The sequence below is a fragment of the Lipotes vexillifer genome, unplaced genomic scaffold (genome assembly GCF_000442215.2).
Source record: "Lipotes vexillifer unplaced genomic scaffold, Lipotes_vexillifer_v1.1 scaffold826, whole genome shotgun sequence".
In the NCBI taxonomy this organism is placed as follows: Eukaryota; Metazoa; Chordata; class Mammalia; order Artiodactyla; family Lipotidae; genus Lipotes; species Lipotes vexillifer.
Genome location: NW_006789439.1, coordinates 155744 through 179072, shown reverse-complemented (window position 1 = coordinate 179072; position 23329 = coordinate 155744). Strand labels below are relative to the sequence as shown.

General features: G+C 33.5%; 1 protein-coding gene across 1 annotated transcript in view; it reads right to left on the bottom strand.

Moving 5' to 3' along the window:
- DPYD (dihydropyrimidine dehydrogenase) overlaps positions 1-23329 on the bottom strand; it is an 821342-nt gene that overhangs the window by 694672 nt on the left and 103341 nt on the right. Inside the window, exon 3 of the mRNA XM_007462610.1 lies at positions 4246-4328. Coding sequence (XP_007462672.1) covers positions 4246-4328 — 83 coding nt within the window. The remainder of the gene's footprint in view (positions 1-4245; positions 4329-23329) is intronic.

Below are 23329 nucleotides of genomic sequence, written 5' to 3'. Positions count from 1 at the left end.
CTTTCCCTATCTCAATTAATGTATATCCAAATACTCAAAATAAAAACATTTGAGTTTAAACTTACACAGTGGTTAATGTCAATTATATCTCAATAAAACTGGAAGGGAAAAAAAGTTGAATACAAAGTCAAAAAAAATTTTTTGACTTACCCTTGATAAATGTCCTTCTTATTTTTTATCTTTATCAATAATTCAACAAATAATTATTAAGCACCTAATATGCTAATACTATGGTAAGGCTAAGAATACAAAGGACAGCAAAATAGCAATCCTCCTACCCTCATGAGATTTACTATCTAGTAGGATACACAAATAAATTAGACTTTATTCTGAAAGCATAAGAAAACTTTAAAAGGTTTTAAACAGAGCAACAGAGATTAAATCAAGTTTTTAATATAGTGAGGCTATTAAGTCACAGAGTCTCATCAGATCTACCTTCTAAATATTTCTAAATTTCACAAACACACTCTCCTCTGTTGACCTCTATACCCTTCTACCTTTATCTTAGTGGGGCCACTGATTTCTCTAGATCTCTCATTCCCTCCACTGTACCCTCTACTCTACTGCCAAAACAAACTTTTGAATTATTTTTTCTCAGTCTGAGTTAAAACCTAATAAAATACTTGTTTCATTTAGCCTGCACATTCCAGAGCAGGCTGTAGCCCCTTACACGTTTTAAATAGCTGGCCACAGGTTCTCACATCCAGGATTAGATCCTCACATCTGGGATCAGGAAGAGGCACCGGAGGGGTCTAAAATGATTCCTGAGCTGGGACACTGATGAAAGAACAGGTCCAAGACTGCATGGCAAAGACTGCCCATGAACAGGGATTGGATGAGATGACACAGAACTGAGCAAGGGCAGAGACCTCTCTTTTTTGTTTTAAGCTCATAGCAGTAGTAGAACCTTAATAAATAAGGAGGTAATACCCAACATGATGATAAGGCCCAAACACGGCAGCCACAAAATGTCTGTCACTCTTCAAATTCAGTCCAGTTTTGCTCCAACTTCTCCAGACTACAGACACACTCAGGAGGAGGGTACCACTGTGGGTGCCCGGAGCCACCTGAGGGCTGCTGCAGAGGTTAAGTTAGTGAGACGAAAAGGATGTTCAATAGCCAAGCTATGTCATGCCCATGGACCAAGAGAAAAAATGCCATGGCAATTTTTGGACCAGGGAAACAACTCAAGTACTGGGGCTCTGAGTCTTCACATCAGGCATTTGATTTTTGTATCTGTCTCCCCAACTAGGCCATTAGCCCCTTGAGGGCAGAGATTCCCTTATTCATATTTGTAACCCCATTACCTGGTGTATTACAGAAACACAATAAATGTTTATTAAATAAATGAATGATTGTATCTATCCCCACATTGTATTTTCTTACCCTATTAGAATTCTAAAAAGCTGTAACATAATCTTCATAGTTTTATCAATATCTTTAATCCTGTCACCCCCTTCCTTAAAAACCACAATCACTCCTTGAAGTAATTTAAAGTATCTATCCTGGCAAGCTAGACTCTATGTAACTGACCTCTAGAATATGGTAACAAACACTTTTCCAACAAGCCTCCTGAGACCAGCCCCTGAGCTAACTGAAATTGTTGGCAAATTATTCATACCTGTCTCCCACTGCTCCCTCTCACACTCTGAAATTTTGAATAGTTCCCACCATCCCTGCCAACCTCATACTGCTTTATTTATACCCAAGGATTCTTGGCATATAAGGAGAGATATTACTGACCAAATAATTCTGCCTATGTGAGTTTTGCAGGAAAACATACATTCAAGAAAGCTTGAAAAAAATTTGCTCTACATCAGACCACTTTACTGTTCTTGAAATACATCTTGCACCTTTGTTCAATACCTTTCCCTCTACCTGTAAAACTGGCATATTCAAGGCCTAGATCAAATTTCTTATCCTCTCCATGGTTTTCTTTGTAAGACAATAAAAATGATCATAGATGAGAGAACAATTAATTTTTTCCCCTTGATTCATTCTCCTTTTACTCTATTAGTCACATAACATTATAACTTTTTGTTTATATGCTTCCATAGTTTCACATATAAAGAATGAGCTCCTGCTGTATTTTCTAAAGGCAAAAACCAGAAGTTTTTTAAAAAGTGCTAGGCCCACAGTGCACTAAACTGTTTAATGCTTTTGGTAACAAGATTATTTAGTTGTGTTTAGTGAATCTAAAGACGATGAGTATGTGTGTATGTGTAAAATATGCTGCCAATGTAAACAAAGTACATTACACAGCCATATGATTAAATGCTAATTTAAATTATCTAGCCTATTGCTTTATCTCATAGCATGGATGGTTGAGAGGTTACTCCAATCAGGTAATACTTGTTTTTCTCATTAATTCATCTCTACTTTTTGAAAAGCAGAATTTTCAAAAATGGCAAGTATTACAAAATTTGGCAGAATTTTATAATCTCTTCCAACGCAGTTCTCCCATAATTCAATTTGTTTTTTTCTTGATGATGAATTTTCTATACTAATTACATCCTTCCCTTGTTCATTGTATTTCCCTCACTCACATCCATTTTCATTCACATTGCCCCTTTGCAATTCTTTCTATGTTTTTGGCCTTTTATTCAAAGCTTCAGAGCTGGCATTCTCTTTGTCTTCCTTTGGGTCTATGGGTTTACTTCAAACTGAATAGATATAAAAATACAGAGAATAACTGTACAGTTCTAAATAAATATTGATGTTATGCTTAACATATTCAAAGTTATTATAATTAACATTTACAAAAATGATGTTTTCAATTTATACCTGTGGTAGTTTCAGGTAGAGGATAAAGAATATATTGAAAAACAGCAGTTCAGTCATAACTTCTGCATTGGCCTTTTCCACAATACATTTTACTCTTTATTTTAAATTTACGACTATTTTCAATAACTTTAACTTTCTGAGAATGTCCACTTGCACTGTATATAGATACAAATTCTCTATTGTGGACTCAGTTTTATTTTTCCCTCTTTTTTATTAGTAAAGACATTAACAATAAAATAGGCTCACTTGCTCCAGCTGGTAATTTCTCAATACTAGTAATATATTATTCCTCTTTTTGTGACATCATAATCATCTATATAGAAGTACCATGTATCTTTGTGTAGAAGCTACTGTTTCCATTAAATTTAATTACCTCCCCCTGTGGTTTTAAATAGAAGTGGCTTCAAAATGAGGGCAGCTTCTATTAAATTTAATTACTTTCCCCTGCTGCTTGCGTGGTAAAAGGGAGGTCACTAAATGAGAGCAGCTTCTAGCCTAAAGTATATGGTAACTGTGTGCCAGCAATAAGAAAATTGTGCCCAAAATACCCTTCTAGGGAGCTTCACAGGTTTATCCTTTCTCCTATTTAAAATCTTTTCTTTAGCCTTAATTTAAGCCCTTAAAAACTGAGCATGGATAGAAGGAGATATATTTTAAAAATCAATTTTAGTTTCACAGGCTAAATCAAGGCAAATATACTATTTCTGTACAAATATATTGGAAATTATCCCACTCAAAGGTTCAAGCTCAGAACTTTTAAGATTAACATCATTTGTTGTCGTTTCTCCAGCTGTAAGGATGCTAAGTTTTATTCTTCACACATTTTCAATGTCTAGTAAAAGCCTTCATTGATTCTGATCAGATGGATTTAAAGACTGCTTCCTAAAAGTTATTAAAAAGGTATTAAGTTTAGGGAGATTTCAGAAAAATATTCAGAAATAGTAATGTTAAAAAGGAAAAAAAAGAAAACCCATCAGTTTCATTATAGACTGCTGTATTTGAAAAAAAGTTAATCTGTATGCTTTATAATAGTATGAAAACGTGTATCAGTTTAAAAATACTATGGTATAATCCTATAAAATATTTTAGTTAAATATTAATTAGGAGAAAATACTACTCAGTTAAAACACCATTGTACTATTTATTTTTTTATACAGGCAGAATGTAGATGAACAATATTTCCATTCAATCACACAGTTTAGTATAAATATAAAACAAGACACCCCTTAAGCATTTTAAGTAACAAATTAAACATTTACATTTTTTACTGTGCACTGAGGCTTAACATTTATGCAGCTTCAAAACCAAAGTACAGCCTCAAGGGAAGTCTCTCCACTGACAAATTAATACCTTAGAGAACAGAGCTGAATGGTGGCAATGAACTCATTTGTTCCCCCAATAATGAAAAATGACTTTTTCTTTACCACATCTGTGACTGTTGCTATGGTGACCCAGACTTACCTCATTGCTTCTCGGAGAGCTCCTCGTTCACCAAGAGTCGTGTGCTTGATGTCATCAAAATTATTCTCCAGCTTCTCGCAACTCTGCAACATATTAGAAAAATGCATTAATCCCCCAACATCCTGAGATAAAATTATATCTATGCAATTATGTAAAATATAATTGATTATATTGATTATGGACTCAAAAATATGCACACCATTTTAATTGGGTAGGATTCATTAAAATTGACAGTGTGAATTCAACAGTAACAAAATAAAAACGTTTTATGTTACAGCTGTCACAGAAGTCTTATCAATTTTTCAAAATTGGGTAAATAGAAGAAATGAGTATTACATAAAAGTAGTACAACTTCTAGAGTTTTGAGGTTTAAAAATTAGTTCTCTAAAATAATCTCAAGTATCTCAAAGCCAACTGGAATTCAAAAGAAAGTCAATAAAGTTTGACTTTATTAATCACAATAAATTGTATATGATAAATACCCAGTTCTAAAATATTAGTATTTATTGATATGGAAAGATTAAGCCCAGGCATAATATAATAATAAAAGTTCAAACATTTTGAAATCAAAATTTTAAAATTAGATCTTTAAGTAACAGTTATATACAAATTGTTCACAAATATATATATATGTATATATATTTGAAAATAAATAAGTCCATTCATTAAAATTAAGTGACATTGCATCAGGCTCTTAGCATTACTGGACTGAATTTTCTAAGAGTTTTTTTCTTTAATTTTAATTATGTTTTTATATATAAAACTAACTTAATCTCACATCACCCTAATAAGTTATCAGAACATAATATATAGGATTAAATTTTAGCCTAAAAAATGTATCCATATGAATCTTTTGGCACATTAGATTTCATGTATTTAGGTAATAAAATAATTGGATTTAGCATTTTAGTTAATTTAACAGACAGTAAAACTAAATAAAATTTTAACATTAATGGGTTCTATATTAAATTGTAAATAAGTATGCTGGATTTTACAAAACTACAGAATTTAGATTAATAATTTCCTATGTGTAAGAATTCATTGATTTAAAACCCATTGTTATATATACCATTATCTTACCTTGATATCTTTTTAGATCGACCAAATTAAGGCAAAGATCCTTTTTAACACATAGTTACATGTTTTACAATGAAAATCTTGAAAATTAGCAAAATGTATCTAAAATAATTTGAATTCTGAATAAAAGTCTTTTTTTGGATATGTAAGTTGCAAATATCTCCTGATCTGTCTTTTCACTTTTTAATATTATCTTTTCATAAACAGAATTTCTTTTTTTTTTTTTTTTTGGCGGTACGCGGGCCTCTCACTGCTGTGGCCTCTCCCGTTGCAGAGCACAGGCTTCGGACGCGCAGGCTCAGCGGCCATGGCCCACGGGCCCAGCCGCTCCGAGGCATGTGGTATCCTCCCGTACTGGGGCGCGAACCTGTGTCCCCTGCATCAGCAGGCGGACTCCCAACCATTGTGCCACAAGGGAAGCCCGAGAATTTCTCATTTTTAAAGAGCCCAATTTATTATTGCTTTAATTTATGGTTAGTGCTATTTGTGTCCTGTTTAAGAAATCTTTGATTTCCTCAAGGTTATAAATTTATTTTCCTATATTTTTTCCACAAAGCTTTATTACTTTGCATTTCACATTTAGATGTGTAATTCATCTGGGATTGATATTTGTATATGTGTATAACAGAAAATCACACCATACAGGTCAGCAGTTAAATCAGTACTATTTATTGAAAAGGCCATCATTTCCCCACTTTAATTCATCTTTTCCATAAAGTAAGACACAGTATATATAGGGTCTGTTTCTGGAGTCCATAATGGCCAACTGCTCAATTTCCTATATTTGTGCTAGTATCACACTGCTTTAATTACTCATATCTATAATAAATAAAGAACTCCTACAAGTAAATAGGAAAAAAACCCAGACAATTCAATGTAAAATGGGCAAAAGACTTATATAAACACTATATAACAGAGACTATACAAATAACTAATTTAAAAGAACATGCTCAACAGCATTAGTCATGATAAAGATGCAAATTTTAAAAATGAAATATCACTACACACTTTGAAAATGTGTAAAATGAAAAAGATAGATGATACAAAAGTGGGTTTTTTTAGTATAAAAAGCAACTGAAGCACTGATGGTAGAACTGTAAATTGTTAAAACCACTTGATAAAGCTTTTTGGTAGCACTTTCAAAAGCTGAATTTTCATGTCTTGGAATACACCCAGAACAAATATGTAATATGTTTGCCTAAAGTCATATACAAAAATGTTAATTGTAGCACTATCCAAATTTCCCCAAACTGGAAACAAGTCAAATGCACATAAAGATGGAATATATAAATCAACTGTGTTATATTACTACAATGGAAAACACATAGCAATGAGAATGAACAAACTACATCTATGTGGAATAACATGGATTATCTCACAGCCATAGTATTAAATAAAGTGACACACAAAAGATCACATAGGAAAATCATTCCACTTAAATGAATTTCAAAAACAAGCAAAGCTGCGCTTCCCTTGTGGCACAGTGGTTAAGAATACACCTGCCAATGCTGGGGACACGGGTTCGAGCCCTGGTCCGGGAAGATCCCACACACCGTGGGGTGACTAAGCCCGTGCACCACAACTACTGAGCCTGCGCTCCAGAGCCCGCGAGCCACAACTCCTGAAGCCCGGGTGCCTAGAGCCCGTGCTCCACAACAAGAGAAGTCACCACAATGAGAAGCCTGCGTGCCACAACCAAGAGTAGACTCCACTCACCGCAACTAGAGAAAGCCTGCGCACAGCAACGAAGAGCCACGCAGCCAAAAATAAATTAATTAAATAAATAAATTTTTAAAAATTACCTTTAAAAAAATAATAACTTGGAAACAAAAATAAGCAAAGCTACAGTGAATAGTTCAACAAAAAAGTAAGAAAACAATTCCATTTATAAGAATATAAAAAAGAATAGACTACTACTTAATAACTTTAACAAAAGAAGCGTAAGACTTGTGTACTGAAAAGTACAAAACATCATGAAAACCAAAATAAATGGTAAGACATCCATGTTCATGAATTAGAAGACTTAATATTGTTAAGGTGGCACTACTCCCTAAATTAATCTAAAGTTTCAATGTGATTCCTGTCAAAATCGCAGCTGACTTTTTTTTTTTTCAGATTTTGATAAACTGATTCTAAAATTCATATGAAAATAGAAGGGACCCAGAATAGCCAAAACCTTCTTAAAACAGAATAGCAAAGTTGAAGTCCTAACACTTCCTGATTTCAAAAATGACTATAAGCCTACAGTTATCAAGACATACACCCGCATATATATATATACAAATGTTCATAGCAGCATTATTCATAACAGATAAAAAGTAGAAAAAATGCAAGTCAATAAAATGATAAATGGATAAGCAAATATGGTATACCAATATAATGATATACTATTCAGCCATAAAAAGGTAAGTTCTGATACATGATGAGCTTTGAAAACATTATGCTAAGTGAAAAAGCCAGATACAAAAGGTCACATTGTATCAATTCATTTATATAAAATGTCAAATACAGGCATATCCATAGAGACAGGAGATTAGTGGTTGCCAGGGGCTGCAGAGAGGGAAGGAATTATTGCTAATGGTAACGGAGTTTCTTTTCGGGGACATGAAAGTTCTGAAATTAGTGGCGACCAATGCACAACACTGTGAATATACTAAAAACCACTGAATTATATGCATTTTAAATGAGTGAACCTTATGGTATGTGAATATATCTCAATAAAGCTACTATTTTAAAAGTAGGCAAAACTAATCAAGGTGTTGGAAATTAGTGGATACTAACTACAGGAGACAGAAGAGGGTCTTCTAGGGCACTGTTTCATTCATTTTGTGAAAATTCATGGAACTGAATACTTAAGATCTGTTTAGTTTTCCATATGTAATACTGCAATAAAAAGCTTTAAGAAGAGAGTTTGAATTCTGGTGAAGGAATCATAATGCAGTAATATATCACTACAGGTAAAGAATGCAGATAAAGAAGTTCAAAGTATCTGACACAGTAAGTGTTAGCTACCAGCTAATAATAATAAAATAACATTTTATTATTTACCAAAATTCTGTACTAAAGATCCAATTCCTGTAACTTACCCTGATAAATTTTTGATACTTCATTAACTAAACTATGAACTTTTTCTCTATAGAGTGATAGTCTTAAAGAATGACATTTATATGACTATAACTGCAAAGATGAATAACTAAATTATTAGAATTAGATGGCCTTTGAAAAACACTTTCCCAGTACTTCTGGGATAAAAATTAGTCTGGACCTCTAAGGCAGAAAGCAGAGTTTTCCTTTCTTTATTCAGGAAAAAAAAGAGGTGGGGGGACAAATATAAATTTTACACTGAACAGATTATAGTGCCCTTTCAAATATTTCTATGGAAATAATAATATTTTTTAGAAGCTTTATGTTCATAGGTGTTCAAAGCAGCATTTTTATGACAGTGAAATATTGGGGGGGGATTCTAAATTTTCAACAATAAAAGAATGGTTAAATAAAGCACTTTAAATTTGAGGGATATTATGCATTAATTACAAATGCTGTTTAGATAGAGTTAGCCAATGTTTGTTTGACATTGTGTAATTTTTTTAAAAAGACACTATAAAATTGAATATGTTGTATGATATGATTACAGTTTTGGAAAACAAAACAAGCAAAGCCAAAAAAGACTAGAAATGAAATAGTAACTCAGATTATCTCAAAATGTTGAATAAACAAGGGTTTATTTTTTTACTTATGGTTTTCAATATTTTCCAAAGTTTCAGTTATAGGTTTATATTTCTTTTTGACTTCAAGATTTTAAAAATTAAGAGTTTTTTTTAAAGATTTTGGAAGTATTTGTATATTCTATGCTGAATATGCTATTTTTGTAAAATATAATACAACAAAATAATTGCTAGCAATAAAAGAAATTTAATATAAGATAGGACTGGACTTTTCCAATATTTATTTTTTCTATTAAATGTGCACTTGACTAATTAAGATCTCTGCCTCCTGATTATTTGCCAATTGAGTTCATGAAAGTTTTAATATTTCAAATTGTCCAAAAAAGTTTCCAATCATCAGTTTGATTTCTTTACTTCTGCACACCCAAAAAGAGGTATAAGGATGTACACAAAGCAGTAAAAGAAAATAAAGTCATATAATAAAATCAGTTACCCTTATTTGCTATATTCAACCTACAACATAGCTTAATGTGAACAACTGATACTCAAATAGTGTCACTTGGGCTAAGCGAATACCTGAAAAGACCCAAACACAACTACTAGTTATATAGTATTTGGAATGTACTGTTTTTAACTTTCATATATTTAAACTTAATAACAGATGACTAGTATTTATTCATGATTCTAAACAGACTTCGCAATACAATTTTTAGAGTTGCATAATATTCTACTGCACCCATGCGCTATTATTTATTTAGCTAATTCCTTTTTGGTTTGGTTTGGTGGTTTGTTGCTAATGCTATTATAAATATAAAACAAGAATAGATGGCTAAAAATGAGATAAAAGCTTAAAAAGTATTAAGAAAAAATAAATATCATTGACTGGGATTATTCATTCCAACTAATTTCCCATCTAACTCAAATTGTTTTCATCTAAAATATATTCAAATTACGTGACTATGGTAGAGTCAATACTCAAATTCAGGATTACTGATTCTATATCTCATTCTTGTTCCTGAATTTAACTGTTAATGGAAAACAATGCATGTTTTCTCTGTGGTCATATAATTATACTTATTTTTATCTAGGTTTGCCATAAACCCAACCCCATCAATTTAGATGAATCACTGCTAAGAGTCTTACATTTAAATCTTAAGTTGGAAAAAGGTTTCATAACCTTGTTCTTTCAAACTTTACTGACTCTTGATATGGAAAACAGCACCTATCACTTCCCCACAGGTGGTTTACAAATCAGATGTGGAAATAGATATTTCTATTTAATTGTTTTGGGCATATTTTTCATTTTTAATATATCTCCTACTTTGGATATACATAAATATATACACAGATACACACACATATGTACATACAAATGTGTTTGCTAAATGGACTCATTTAATAGAAATAAATCTGTACCTTGACAAGGTATTTTTGTTTTTTATGGTTGGTTTACAAGAAAATCTTAGAAACTTTGATTTTACCAACAGAGATTAACAAAATCAAATAACGTTATATCTGAATCTATTTATTTAAGAACAATTGTCTTCAGTTAGGGTACTGTCTTCTCACACGCTACCTATAGGAAATGTGAGATTCAATCATTAAAATCAATGGAAAGGCTAGAAAAGTCACGCTACTATAATTAAGAGAGAATTTTAAGATATCAATTTAGCCATTTAAAGTAACTCCCTAGACCAGAGCAATAATGCCCACAGCAAAACAAAGTCATAGATAACAAATATTTAAGGCAGCCTGCTACAACCGTGTGACACAGCAGCTTAAATCAAAAGCAAACACAGATGGAGTCCACAAAAACCTCTTTTCATCTCAATATCCATTTCTGAGTCCCTTGGGAAAAACTGTATAATAAAATATAAAAAGCAAAAAATAAATAAGCTTTTACTATTTCTTATAATTTATAAATCATTTCAAAAAAGTGAATGTTAATCTGATCAATTTTTGGAAAAGGGCAATTCACAGTAAAATCCATGTGTAGACAACCTTTTCAAAACAGAATTCTTGTGGAAATTTTACTCTTTCAGATTTATATTTTTAAAAATTATACAGATAGTTTCAGAATCTCAAACGAGTCTAGATGTTACTACAAAAAAATGCATTTGCCTCCCTTCTATGTGGTAAATTGAGAGCATAAAGAAAAAATACATATACTTTCTCGTTTGTCTGTTTTTTCTTCTGGTCCTGAAATCCCTCATCACTTTCCTCCTCTTAGCTACCTGCACTGTGGTTTTAAACTTTATTTTGGTCTCCACTGCTGCAGAGAAACAAGTTCATGAAGGACATTAAAGAAGAAACAAGCAAAATTACTGGATTTTGAGTTTTTAAAGGCCTATCCCTGGCATACATAAACAATAGGGTGGAAAGACTGCTTGATTGTCTAGCTTTTCCAGCCACAGAGATAGGAGATAACAACATTCTTCTGAAGACAGAGTGAGAGAAAAGTTGGACACAGAAACCTTAAGTAGCCCCACTGAGCTCACTATGGCTCCAGGAATTGAGGACAGGCAAAGATATCAGAGTTGACTGAGAGAGAAAGTGTTCCAGAGCATCTGAAGGTATTTCATTTTAATGATAAGAAGCCTCAAATTTAATAGTGATTTTATCTGGAAGTGGTTAAAATGACATATTTTACCATGAAGTGGAATGGGAACCCAAAATGATTACTGAATAACAGAAAAGGAAAGAATGCTCCATGTTTCACACTCCCTGAGTCTGCAGAAAACTTATTGTGCCCAACAGAACAACAGAGGAAATAAATAAGTCTTGTAAACATTTAAACAGTCTAATTGTTACCTTCACCAAAAATACTTGTGTCCTGAAGAAATCAAATCCAAGATTTTTTTTAAGAACAATATGCGAAAGTACCAAAGAAGAGATACAAGAGTTAAATTCTAATTAAGACAAATGTTAGTCTTTTTCCAGAATGAGATAAACATCTCAAGCAACTAACATTTTTATCTGCTCATGCTCTCCATAAATAAAATTAAGCATCAGATGCTTTAGATGAGAGGCAGAGAGACTCACTCTCATGTCCACCATCAGTAACATTTTCCTAACAGTAGGGACAACTGTAAGTAAAATGGAGCCAATGTCTTCTATCTAAGTCTATTCTCAGCCTAGTTCATATGTGTACGGATCTGAAAAAAATTATAAACTTATGCTTAAATAACAAATTTATACGCTGTTCATTACAGGGTGAAACCATGTAACCCAGATTGGGACTTGAACCCATGGTCTTTTAATTGAGATCACACATCTGGTCTCAGGACTTAATGAAGCTCAGGTTCTTGATGTTCTTGTTGCAGAAAGAATTCAGTGAAAGACAAAGTGATAGGTAAGAATTGGATTTTTCAGAAAGAAACACACTCCACAGGCAGACTGTGGGCCATCTTAGAAGGCAACAGGCCCCAAAATATGAGGTGGTTAGTTTTTATGGGCTGGGTAATTTCATAGGCTAATGAGTGGGAGGATTATTCCAATTATTTTGGGGCTGGGGTGGGGATTTCCAGGAATTGAGCCACCACCTACTTTCTGACCTTTTATAGTTGGCCTCAGAACTGTCATGGCGCTGGTGCGTGTGTCATTTAGCATGCTAATGTATTACAATGAGCATATAATGAGGCTCAAGGTATACTGGAAGTCAAATCTTCCACCATCTTGTACCTAGTTGGTTTTAACCAGTTTTTGTAATGTCCTATGGCTATGTCATTATTTTAAAGGCTGTGCCCTGCCCCCTTCCTTCCTATTTCAAGGGGATTCTATATGTTAGTGTAGGATTATCCCAGAATACAATTTCAGGCATAAGTAAGGCATAGGGGACTTTCCAGGATGTAAAACTTTCAAACAATTCTAAAAATGAACTCGCCCATGGTGATGACTGATACTTCCTATTTTTCAAGTGCCTCGTAATTTCCTTTGACCAAGATAATTGCGTGAGAGAGCTGCAACCATCACAGCAGATGCAAGACAGACAATCTATTTTGTAGGAAAGAACGAAGGTGAAGGCAAAGGGTAATTAAAAAGGAAAAGGGGACACAGGGAGAGAATGAATGAACAAACTACTCCTCAGATTAGCAAGTACAAGAACAAGAAAAATCAGTGATTAGTAATAAAACACTGGAACAAAAAACAGGCCTATTAGTCTAAATACCATGGAGCAAAAAAGTGGGAACACACAGAAAAAATGGAAGGACATGAAAAGTATTGAATTTAGTGCTGACCAGACAGACATTCCATCGGCTACAACAGGCAAATGTTATCTCTACTTAATTAGTAGGAAACTGGAAATCCATATCAGCAACCAAGGTAAATGTTATAGTTTTTTGGCGTATAAAGATGAATTATATTAATAGTAAACTAGCTAATAACATGAAGGGCTTACTCTGTGTTAGACACTTTTCTAGGAACTTTACCCGTTCAATCTGCACAACCACCATTGAGATCCATACTTTACAACTGAGGAAACAGGCACAGGGAGATTAAGATAACTTGCCTAAGGTCATATAGCTAATAAGGGATAAAGCAGGGATTTGAACCCAAGGAGTCTGTCCTCAGAGCCAGACTCAAATCCCTCAGAGACTGCTTCAAAAGAGTAAACTGAGTAAAGTGAATATAATAAAGTTCTGCATAGGTCCTCCTCTAGACGTTTGTTGTTAAGTTTAGATAACTGGATTGGATGGATAATAGTTTACTAATAAAGTGGGGCATAAGTTTGTACAGAATACTGTTTTCTTTCTTTCTGGATGTGCTACACTTTACAAGGTAGAAAATAAGGAATCCAATATACAGATGTTTAGGCAAAATTAATACCCATAAATATTTTGCATGCAACAGTCTTTATTTGGGTCTGTGACACCACTGTGACAAATATAATGAGCAATTAAATTCCCAAGTGCTCAGATTTTGGCAGCAATTAAAGTAGAAACTAGAAACTAAGCATCAAAAAGAACTGGTTTTGGTGGCCTCCTGCCAAATGAATCCCCATGGGTTGAGAGAAGGTCTAGGGTTTCAACTGTGATAGATTTTACAGTGTTTTAATATCTCATCTGTATTAAGGATTGTATAAAGGTATGATAAAACAAATGAGTAAAATATGAACAGCATCATGGGGGCAAAGTAACACACAAGAAGATCTCTGAATGCTGAGAAATTTAAACACGATCACTGAAGTATCTTTGCTTAACTAAACAAAAGAATAACAAATTCAACCAAGTATCTAGTGATTCACATGCTAGATGGGGCAGGAAAGAAGCAAAAAATTCAGCAAATTACATTATTAAATAAAAGAATTGATGGTATTACCATATAATTTAATTTCTATTAGGACAGCATTTCCTTTATGAAATAATCACAATAACTAACTAAATAGATTGGATCTAAAATTTATATAGTAACCTAATTTTTTTAAATTAGTAAATTAATTTTAATAAATGAGGAAACAGTTTTATATTATTAAGGTCACAGAGAGTTAATGGCACAGCTACTAGAACTTTAGTCTCATAATTACTAAATAACAAAAGCTGAAGTTAATCAATTAAATTTCAATTCAGAAAAAGAAAACTTGAAAATCTACTGTTAGGCATCATACTAAGCATCAGGGATATAAAGGTAAATAAGAAAAGACCCCCATATTGATCACAATCCAGTGATAATATAGAGAAGAGAGAGGAATTAACTCTCCTAGAGCAGAGATGTCTATGAGTTAGTGACTTCTAAACATGTCTTTGAAACGAGTCAAAATTTTCCAGATTAACAGGGGCTGAGGAGGGGCAAGAAGGCAAAGGTAGTGGAATTGGCTCTAGCCTCAGACCTCAGCATTACTGCCTACTAGTTATAGGTCCTTAGGCAGGACACTCAGTTTATTCTAAGCAAAATATACTTGAACCTTCTAGCACGGTCATCAAAATTAAATAATACATTTACATTAATAAATGAAAATCACTTAGTACACCAAACAAATAGAAGGTTTTCAATAAATGGAGGAAGCAAAGGAAAAGAATAAAGAGGAGGAAGAAGAAGAGTATCCATGAACCCCACCATGATCCTAATGGATCAGACATTATGGAGTGAGGTAGAAAAAAGTGCATGTTTCATGTCTTCCAAGTGATTCTAATGAGTAATAAAGTAAAATCAATACAGTCTTTATGGGAAAAAGAAGATTTTTCACTTTTTGATCATAAGATCCCTATGAGAATATAATGAAAATCATGATCCTTTCCCCTTAAAAAATTAAATATTCACAAAAAATTCATATGCATATATATACAATATGCTACATACAATTTCAATGAGCCAGTGGATCCCCTGAATCCCCTATAGCCCTATGTCTATGTGCACCAAATTTTAATATGAGGAAGAATGATTTTGTAATGGACCTAGATGACATAGAAATGAAAGTTACAAATATAATGTCCAAGTACATTGAGAAGCAAGGGGTCCAAAAGCTGGCAAATTTCTACTGCTTGATAATGATGCTTAAGTTTAAGTATTCATATGACTAATAAAAAATATGTTGCAAAAGTCAATCCTGTTGCCAAGCTGAAATGAAAGCAAGTCATTCACTCATTCATTCATTCAATATTTATTTAGATTCCAATAGGGGCCAGATACACGGTAGTCACTGGTGATACGAAGGTTTAAAAAAAAAAAAAAGTCTTCATGTTCAAAAACACAATTTCAGTTCCATAAGGAAACTATTATCAGGCAAGTATGTCCCACATCCAGTGGAAGAATCCTTGCATATTAATGCGATCATTACAAATGATCACATATTAATGCGATCATTACAAATCTCAGATGACTGGAAGCCTGCAGAACCCACAGGGAATTAACACCACGGAGGCCACAAGTTTTATGGAGGCAATTATAAATTTACATTTCAAAATCTGAACAATTTAAGTAAAATAGCACACTCCAAGCTATAAAGCTACAACTCTAAGGTAATTTAGCATTGATTAATTTAATGATTTTCTTTAGGCAGTAAGGTAAACAGGGAAAAGTTAATACCAATGCCTATGTTGCTCATGAAGTCAGAAATTCCTAAGGTCTAAGTTCCTCCAAAGAATGAGTCAATTAGATGAACTTATTCTTCCAGTAAAATGTTATGTTTTAAATCTTGGCACTCAGCAAAAAGCCTCAAAACTAGCCCCACTGAAGTTCTTTATGACTGAAGTAAGAAATAATAATTATATTCAGATTTTTTAAATTCCAGATGAATATTCTAATACCAAGATACGATTTCCAGTTCTAATCCAGAGTTTCATATTTCAATAGATAATTGCTTTTCCCTTCGGTATGTCTTAACTAGTCTAATCCTTTCAGTGAACATTAAGACATAATCATGTTTAGCTAATGTCATTTCACTAATGGTGGCCAGCTTACAATCAAGGCCTGTCTAGGAGAATCTCATATGAGTCACAGTGAAATAGAACATAATATAGTAGGAGACATAGGAGCTGTGGAGACAGGAAATCTGTTTTTAAGTTCCAGCTTTGCAAGTAAACTGTTTATATGTTCTTAGGAAAATGCTTAACATCTCAGTCTGCAAATATTTCCTCATGAAATGAAGATATCAATGAAAATGATAAAAGTAATGACACACACTTCAAAGTGTTCTGAGGAAAAATTAAATGAGATCATGTATGTGAAAATATACTCTAAACAAGAAAGCATTGTTCAAATAATGCTATACATTTTTAAATGGATAGAATAAATCTCATTTCCAGGCTCATAGTCTAAGTCAAAATGTATTTTAGCTACAATTACCTTGAAGTATTTTAAATTTTAACTCTTATCCATGATAAAAATTAAGTAATATTTTAGTACTTTCCCAAGGTGAGCAAAAATTTAAAACAGTTCTGCTGCAGAATCCTACCTGCTGAGCATTAATTCCTATATCTAAAGGAGGTAAACAAAATTCAAGATTGAGTATTTACTTTTTAATCTTAATTTCTTATTCAAATTACCACATAGGTCTTTACATAACATATGGTTATATTTTGTCTTTTTTGGATTCTTTTTTTTTTTTTTAATATGTATTTATTTATTTATTTGGCTGTTTCGGGTCTTCGTTGCAGCACGCGGGCTCTTAGTTGCAGCTCACAGGCTTCTCTCTAGTTGTGGCATGCGGGTTTTTTTCTCTTCTCTAGTTGTGGCATGCGGGCCCTAGGGAGCGTGGGCTCTGTAGTCTGTGGCACCCGGGCTCTCTGGTTGAGGCGCTCGAGCTCAGTAGTTGCGGCGCACTGGCTTAGTTGCCCTGAGGCATGTGGGATCTTAGTTCCCTGACCGGGGATCGAACCCACATCCCCTGCATTGGAAGGCAGATTCTTTACCACTGGACCACCAGGGAAGTCCCCGTATGGTTAGATTTTGAAGGAATCTCACTTGGTTTACAGGATAACCAAATGAAAAACAATTATCATTATTTCAAAAAATATTGTGGAGTACTATGTGCCAGACACCGCCTATCTCAAATCACCATATAGACCTTAAAATTTGCTTTTTAGAAGTCATTATTGTTTACTTATTCACCTAATCTTGAGGGGGAAAAGTCTTTCAAAGAGCAATTTAAATAATGAAAATCTACTACTTCAACTGCAAAGTTTGCTCACCTTCAACCTCTGTTTGATAGGACAAATCTCATTTGCTACCAGGCTTCCTGAACTCAGTTTGCTCCAGTGACAGTGCCTCCTTGCTGTTCCTTCTACACAAAAGCATCCTTTCTCCTCAGGGCCTTTGCACATGCTGTTCCCTCTGCCTGAAATGCTCTTCTGCCAAATATTCACATGGTTTACTCTTTCATTTCATTCAGGTCTCTATTTAAATGGCACTTCTTTAGAAACATCTTCCCTACACTGTCTCTGGCTCTTAGTTGCAGCTCACAGGCTTCTCTCTAGTTGTGGCATGCGGGTTTTTTTCTCTTCTCTAGTTGTGGCATGCGGGCCCTAGGGAGCGTGGGCTCTGTAGTCTGTGGCACCCGGGCTCTCTGGTTGAGGCGCTCGAGCTCAGTAGTTGCGGCGCACTGGCTTAGTTGCCCTGAGGCATGTGGGATCTTAGTTCCCTGACCAGGGATCGAACCCACATCCCCTGCATTGGAAGGCAGATTCTTTACCACTGGACCACCAGGGAAGTCCCCGTATGGTTAGATTTTGAAGGAATCTCACTTGGTTTACAGGATAACCAAATGAAAAACAATTATCATTATTTCAAAAAATATTGTGGAGTACTATGTGCCAGACACCGCCTATCTCAAATCACCATATAGACCTTAAAATTTGCTTTTTAGAAGTCATTATTGTTTACTTATTCACCTAATCTTGAGGGGGAAAAGTCTTTCAAAGAGCAATTTAAATAATGAAAATCTACTACTTCAACTGCAAAGTTTGCTCACCTTCAACCTCTGTTTGATAGGACAAATCTCATTTGCTACCAGGCTTCCTGAACTCAGTTTGCTCCAGTGACAGTGCCTCCTTGCTGTTCCTTCTACACAAAAGCATCCTTTCTCCTCAGGGCCTTTGCACATGCTGTTCCCTCTGCCTGAAATGCTCTTCTGCCAAATATTCACATGGTTTACTCTTTCATTTCATTCAGGTCTCTATTTAAATGGCACTTCTTTAGAAACATCTTCCCTAACCACTGTCTCTAAAAATGAATTTATCTTCACTCTCTCTGCTGCCTTTCCCTACTTCACTATTCTTCATAACATTTATTATACCTAACATTATATTACATGTTATGGTATTTTTAAAATACTGACTGTATTCATAAAGGCAAGTGGTTGTTTTTTACTTATAAATATTGACTATATTTATGAAGGCAAGAGGATTTTTTTATTAATTTATTTACTACTACATTTCTACATAGTAGTTAACCATTAAAGGCTTTTTGAATGGATGGTCTAGGAACTTTCACATACATGAATCAGATGCTACCTTCAATTAAAAGTGCAAAATGATGTCAGTGAAGGCAGCTAGCTATCTTTTCTCCAAGAGACCTTCCATTGTAGCCTTATCTTGACAACTACCTCATGGTCCAAATTTGGTTATTCAGTCTTGCAAACTAACAGCTAATTTTGTCAGTCTGCCTTTCATATTTTGTCTCACATTAACCAAGTTAAATGAAACAGAGATACCAAAGTAGAGTGCAAATGCAGTCATTTATTACATGGACCAGACTATTATGATAACATAAACAGTGAAATTTAACTTTCAGGAAATTCAATATGGAATGGCAAATAAAAATCAATGTTGGTTAGTGAGCATAGATTCTAATGAAAAGAAATCAGACTTTAAAAAGTGTTACTTCAAAAGAGACAGCATAGAGTATTCTTGCATTCCACAAAGAGATCATTACCAGTGCCTTTACTGGACATGAATAGACACTACCCTTGTTGAGCTTTATAACTCATCTTCTCCTATGATTCTAGAGTTAAGTACTCCTAGTGGACATTTGGGTAGAGCTAACCCAAACAAGTCTTTATCTGCCAGTTGAATCTCCCAAACTTTTTAAGATAATTTTTCCTGTACATACTCGTAAGTCACAACAAAATGCTCTTTGAGGTGCCAAAAAAAAAAAAAAAAATCAAAAAGAATAAACTATTTGCAAGTCACTATAGTAAGAAAACAAGGACTTCCAATTAAGTACTTAATAAATTGCTAAAATGGAGGGGAAAAAAAACAAGAAAGCAAAAAAAACCAAAAAAACCCTGAAAGTACTAGAAACTGATGGTGTTTATAGAATATGCCTGCTAAGAATAAGAAAAGTGGGGAAAAAATTGGATTAAAAATCATAATCTACATTTGTATCATTTTCTCAAGACGTTGCTTCAAATCCTAGCTCATTTACAGCACTCTCATCCAGTTCAGCCTATGATATCTACTGAATAGCATGGGTGTATATTTTTTTTGATGAACAGCAAAAGCTTACTGGCCAAACTAGACCTTCCTGTGTTCAGTGATATGATGGAAGATGGACAGAAAGCTACAGAAGGAAGATCATCTTATTTGTCTCCTAAGCTAGGGTATGTGCGCTCATATTTAAATACCTCTTTAGCACTGGAGTGCATGCAGACCATGGTTCACCATGAATTAGCTCCCTTTTGGCAGTTCTTTGCTATGAACTTCAAATAAATGACAGAACTTTGTATACCTTCAAATAACCCTCTGGTAGATATTTTGAGCCCTGCTATGCTAAATGAGGCCAATAAGAAAAACCTAATTCCAAGAAGATCAGAACATTCCCAAAAGACAACTCTTCAAGTGTTATATATTTATGAGTTAATTTTCTATAAAAAGTATTTCTACCAAAACAAAAAATTAAATTCATTTTCTTAATACTAATAAATTCATGGTACCAAGCACTTCATATACTGGCTGATTTGTTATTGTAGAGAAGGATCAATACCAGTCTGAGTAATCTACATTAAAATGTCCATCAACCACATGATCCAACAGCTATTTACCCTTGTCATGTGGAAGCTTGAAAATAAACTATTTACTAATGGTTTTACTAACATCAGTATGCCCCCACTAAATTAATTACCACCACTAGAAAGGCAGAGGTACACAGTTGTTCTATATAGGATCTTAAGCCTATTCAAAATTAAAAATTTGATATAATCTGGAGGCTTTAAAATTAAACAATCCCTTGTCCTTGGGCAGCTTATCTCAGAAGCAGTGGGTGTTCTTTCCAGAATAGGGATATCTCAGCAGATGAGGAAAAGTTTGAGGTCAAGGTTGACAGTGTTGGGGGAGTGGAATAATTCCCTTATTACTACTCTGACATCAGTGGTATTTTTCTACATCTCAAAGACAATTTTAGATAGTTAAGTTTTTCACGTGAAGGATTGTCTTTAGGAACATTATCCACTTTAAAAATCTTAAACAAGTGTCTCATTTACTGAATCCAATCTGCTTATTCATGCACTTAATTACACAGAAAACACATTATTCTCAGTGTTTAGCACTTAATCTTTAATATGTTTGCTTTGGTCAAAATCTACAAATGTCTACAGACCATATGGCTGCGTAATGCAATGCATAATGTATTACAACAGTACCATACATAGCATGTACGATGTAAAGTTAGACATCAGGTAAACTCACAGATGTGAACATACGCGAACACAGTCTTTAATCCAGTGCTGGAAAGGACCACTTATTTTTAAAATTCTATTAAAAAATAATTAAAAGCCGGCTATGTATCATTTTAAGCTATCTCATTCTCTTGTTTGGAATAAAACCCTTGAGATCACAGCAAAGTGAGTCAATTCAAACAGGAAGGAGTAATTCAGTAGTGGAAGTACTGAAATTTAACAATCCTTAGTGCATCAAAAATTTTAAATGTACATTACAAAAAAAAATATGCAATCCAATCCAACATAAGTCTCCATAAACAGTACCTAAATTGATAAACTGATTTTTGTTTACAAAAACATATGCCTAACATTTCTCTATAAACATGGAATGCTTGGTACTAGATAGATATCAAACAAACAAAAGACCCTAAAATAGTATTTCTAATCATATATCTTTAAAAGCACACGTCCATTTTAAATATGTGAGAAAAGTTTAATAGAATTATTTAAGTTCTTGTGTTAAGTTAAAATTCAGAAAAGCAATAATTTTTAAGTCACAAAAATAAAGCCTTCTAATATCCTTTTGGTTTTGAAGAAATAAAGGCTTTTACTTGACAGTTACTTACATAAATTTGTATCAAAAAGAGAAGTTGGCACAGACTTCTAAATTCATAACAATTGTCTATTAGTCTGTTTTTAATAATTTTTCATTGGCATGTAATCCTCTTTAATTAGATTCCACTCTCTGTTGTTTCAAGACTCCATAAACTGGTGTCTTATATACCAGCTGCTAAAGCAGGAGTTACTGTCTAAATGATATTCACAATGAGTATTTAGAAGGTTTACAATTATACCCTTGCTAATAAATTGTGCTATTTTCCCCAACAATTTTAAGTGCTAATCTTCAGAAGCCATTTTAAAATTAGCTAAAATTCTGTCAAGAGATTTACAAAAATTGTTAGCATGAAGATAATTATGTCACAGTCCTTGGACTCCATCTCTGATTGTGTGCATAAATCAGAAAATGTCAGCTGTGTTTTCCCTTAATAATTATCCTTGCAGCAATATATTATAGTCTAAACTCCTATTATAATTTTTGTTTCTGGTTTCTAAAACATCAGACAATTATTTCAGAAGTTTGGAACTGATTAAATAATTTATATTGCCCAGAACAGTAAGTGATTATCAGTTCTAAAATTTTAAGTATCAGTAATAAGTGGATCAATATGGAAAGTATAAATTCAGTGCTCATGAACCCTCCATCCTCAGGAACTAAACACTTGAATGTGCTAACAATTTTTTTAAAATATTGATTGATTAAAAATCTAACATAGCAGATAGTAGGCACATAGAGGTATACATTTGAGTAGAAATTCTAAGACATATATCCTTTTAATTTCAACACCAGAAACACATGAAACATAGTATCTGTGTATCTGAAATATGTGTCAAGTTTCTTATCATCTGTTAATATATGATTTTTCTATCTTTCTTGTAAAAAAATATAACCTTCATTTTAGGAGGTATGAAATGAAAAATAAGTTCTCTCCCTTTCGTCCAATAATCATAAATTACAGGTGTGTTTTGATTTTTTTCTGATTAAACAAATTAGACTAAAAGATGGAATTTTGATATAAGCTTAGTAACCATAATAAAAACCAAAGTCTTAGATAGCTATCTTTATACTTAATTAATTGCTAAATACCAGGAAGTATTTTTGGTGTATTTCTCACCATGTCAAGCATTTTAGAATTAGCAAAGATAAAAGTTCCAGTTCTCTGAATACATCAATGCTATAACTTATCAAAATGGCTAGATGTAATAGTTAAGGGCATGTGGCTGAAAGTTGTGGGTATTCAAAGACAGGTGAAAAAAGGGTATATTTTCCTGAACCATTAATTTCATGAAAGATATTTTGGGAAAAACTTTGAAATTTTGCCAGTCAACTATAATCACTAGTCACATTTTCCATGTTATCCAATACTATGTCCTTTCCATGAAATCTCAGAGTGGAAAATAGTTATGTGCACTAAATAATTGGTACATAATGGGAATTGAGTATTATTGCTGAATTTAACATTACAAACTCTGCAGTCACATCAAATTAACAGGACCATTGCTAGACCAAAAAGGAGTGTGGCAGCTAGAACCAATGATTTCAGCAGACTCCCATGATTCAATTTTCTGAAAAATAAGTTTTGTAACCTTAGAAACCAGGCTTGTTTCCTCATCAATTAAACCAACCAATAGA